The 3,154-nt window shown below is 54.8% G+C and overlaps 1 protein-coding gene across 1 annotated transcript; it reads left to right on the forward strand.

The window, feature by feature from the left end:
• The first annotated feature begins 1,993 nt into the window (after positions 1-1,993).
• On the forward strand, positions 1,994-2,894 carry BHLHE23 (basic helix-loop-helix family member e23). The gene has a single exon (XM_021553558.3). The coding sequence runs from the start codon at positions 2,086-2,088 to the stop codon at positions 2,758-2,760; it is 675 nt and encodes a 224-aa protein (XP_021409233.1). The 5' UTR covers positions 1,994-2,085; the 3' UTR covers positions 2,761-2,894.
• Positions 2,895-3,154: the final 260 nt, after the last annotated feature.

Consider the following 3,154-nt stretch of genomic DNA (forward strand, 5'->3'; position numbering starts at 1 on the left):
CTTGAAGAACTAATCTGTTTAATAAACCATGGGAGAGCCTGTGTGAGAAGTGTTTGCTTCTAATTTTCAGCCCACTTAGACTCACATGACATTCTTAGAAAGCTGGCAGTACTTGCATCATGTCTTTACAACCAGAATTCCTGAAACTTTATAACACCACTGATCCTTTTCATTGCAAGATCTGAACACATTACCAAAAAAGTAAATCATTTCTAGCAGGGGACAAGCCTGCTTTTAACATTTCCTCTACATCTGTCTAATGGGAATTACTTATGCCAGTGATGATATTCTGGTAACTCTTTCCATTTGTCTGTTACGACTTGGAGTGTGGGACTGACTCCAGAGATGAGAAGAAGTCACGCTGTGCTCACTTGCATTTGAAAGTCACAGTGGATATATAGTGTCACCATGAATATATAGAGTGATCTGTCCCAGGAGTAGCTAAGTGGTTCAATTCTCATAAAACAATTAAGTTACTAAAATCAGTAATTGGTCTTCATGGTTGGATAAGCCTGATAAGGGGAGCAAAAGGGAGATGTGACCATATTGTAACATTCAAACACTGGAGGTGAGGTAAGAGAACTTCAGTGGAAAGTATGATGGACAAACCTGCTGCACACTCTGATGCCAGGCTCAGACAGAGCCAGTTTTATGTGCTCCACTCCTCCAAAAAGCAGAAGCACAACTTCCCAGATGTGCACTCAGAGCAGGGGAACAGCCTCGTTCAGGCAGCAGCTCTGCTAGCACGGCTGGGGTGAACGTGTCACTGTTCATCCCGGCTCTCCTGCCTCTGGTGTGGAGAAGGGAGGGAGACAAGCTCATCATTTCACGTTAGCACACAGCACACAGGGAGCTGATGGGAAGGGGAGAAGCCAACTGCACTTCAGAGAGGGCCTGAGAAAAACAAACCACATTCTGGAAAAAGCCTCTCGTCACCACAACACCCAGGCTGTTTACTACAGCAGATAAACTGCCAGGTGCATCTGCAGCAACTGGTTGCATCTGCCTGCAGGCAATATCCACCTGCTCACATCTACGTGTCACTGCACAGGATTCGGGATTCATCCCATCCTTCCCAAGCAGACCCGGCACATGTCATGCATGGAGAAAGCCAGGAATGCCCTTATGCACTCTGTAAAACAAACCTCAGTAATATGAACCAGCCTCCAAACTCTAGAAAAGAAAGAAATTGGGATCTCTTTCCGTTGCAATTAAAGTTTAGTCCATCGTTATCATCTTGCTGCAGGAATGTGGAACTAAAAAGTCCTGATTGTCCTTCTCCATGGAGCTCCACCTTTGCCAGTGGTTGCCTCAGATTCTCTTCGAGGTTCCTCCATGGGTCAGATGCCAGCAGTCACAGTGATGATTCCTCCCACCCTGCAGGCCATGGTGTGCTTGTTTCCTGTGCCAGTGTCACGCTCTGTTGCTGGTACCCACAGCTGGGGAGGATGCAGAGTCCCTTCAGAGAAGGGCTGGGTCATCATGGATCTAAACTTTTCCTGCCACATGGAAGGGAGGAACACTGTGAGCCCCTGAAGAAAATGGGGCTAGACAGGGCATTTGCCTGGGAAATGTCCCTGCACAAAAAGTGCCTTGTCTGTCAACCCCACCTAAAGCACCATGACTCCGGGTGTGCCCTGGTGCTTCCCTGAGCTTCCAGCATCCAGGGTCAGCGAGTTAGAAGGAAGGGAAGGGAAGGGAAGGGAAGGGAAGGGAAGGGAAGGGAAGGGAAGGGAAGGGAAGGGAAGGGAAGGGAAGGGAAGGGAAGGGAAGGGAAGGGAAGGGAAGGGAAGGGAAGGGAAGGGAAGGGAAGGGAAGGGAAGGGAAGGGAAGGGAAGGGAAGGGAAGGGAAGGGAAGGGAAGGGAAGGGAAGGGAAGGGAAGGGAAGGGAAGGGAAGGGGGCTGCCCTGCGATTGGCGGCGGCTGTCCCCGCGGCCCCTGTCGGCGATATAAGTGCGGCGGGGCCGTTCCGCGCTCACTGCCCGCCCCCAGCCCGGGCGCAGCGCCGAGCGGAGCGGAGCGGCGGGGCCGCCTCCTCCTCCTCCTCAGCGCCCAGGCAGCGGCGGCCGAGCGGGACTCCCGGCCATGGCTGAGCTCAAGTCGCTGGGCAGCGAGGCGTACCTGGCGCTGGCCCCGGGCTACGGACCCTCGGCTTTCGCCTACGGGGCGGTGCGCGGGGGCGCCGAGGGCCCGCGGGGCGCCTACGCGGGGGGCGGCGGGGCGGACTTCCACGGCGGGGCCATGGGCAAGTCGGCGGAGAGCAGCGGCGAGCAGAGCGGCGACGAGGAGGACGGCTTCGAGGCGGGCGTGAAGGGCGGCGCGGGCTTCGAGCGAGAGGGGAAGCTGAAGGGGGGAGCCCTGGGCAAGAAGCCCAAGGAGCAGCGCTCGCTGCGCCTCAGCATCAACGCGCGGGAGCGGCGGCGGATGCACGACCTGAACGACGCGCTGGACGGGCTGCGCTCCGTCATCCCCTACGCCCACAGCCCCTCGGTGCGGAAACTCTCCAAAATCGCCACGCTGCTCCTGGCCAAGAACTACATCCTCATGCAGGCGCAGGCCCTGGAGGAGATGCGGCGGCTGGTGGCTTACCTGAACCAGGGCCAGGCGCTGAGCGCCCCGCTGCCCGCCACCCTCAACCCCTTCGGACAGTCGCCCGTGTACCCCTTCGGCGGCGCGGCCGTGCCCGGCTGCCCCGAGAAATGCACTGCCTTCACAGGAGCCGCCTCCGCCCTCTGCAAACACTGTAACGACAAGCCCTGACTGCTGCCTTCTTCGGGCTTTTCCTTTCTTTTCGGTATTTTTGGGGGTTTGGTTGTTTGGGGCTTTTTTTATTTGGTTTGGTTGGTTGTTCGTTGTTTTTTTTGTTTGTTTGTTTGTTTTGTTTTTGGGTTTTTTAGGGGTTTTTTTTGGGTTGTTTTTTTTTTTTTTTTTCTGTGCACTTTTCTTTCCACTGCCATCAGCCCTGCCTTCCTTCCATCAGTTAAGTCCGGGTTTTCTTTTTTGTTCTTCTCTTACATACCCCCCCCCCCCCCCCCCGCCCCTTCCCCATTTGGAAATATTTGGCAGTTCACGTGGACCCCCCCCAAAACATCCACTATCTGCTTTATTTAGTTCCCCCCTCACATTCAACTTCATCTGTAGAGTTCTTTCCTTC

The sequence above is a fragment of the Lonchura striata genome, chromosome 20, assembly GCF_050655825.1.
Source record: "Lonchura striata isolate lonStrDom1 chromosome 20, ASM5065582v1, whole genome shotgun sequence".
NCBI lineage: Eukaryota > Metazoa > Chordata > Aves > Passeriformes > Estrildidae > Lonchura > Lonchura striata.

Excerpts from the sequence above, each read along its gene's own strand:
- BHLHE23 (XM_021553558.3), top strand. The coding sequence starts at position 2,086 with ATGGCTGAGCTCAAGTCGCTGGGCAGCGAGGCGTACCTGGCGCTGGCC.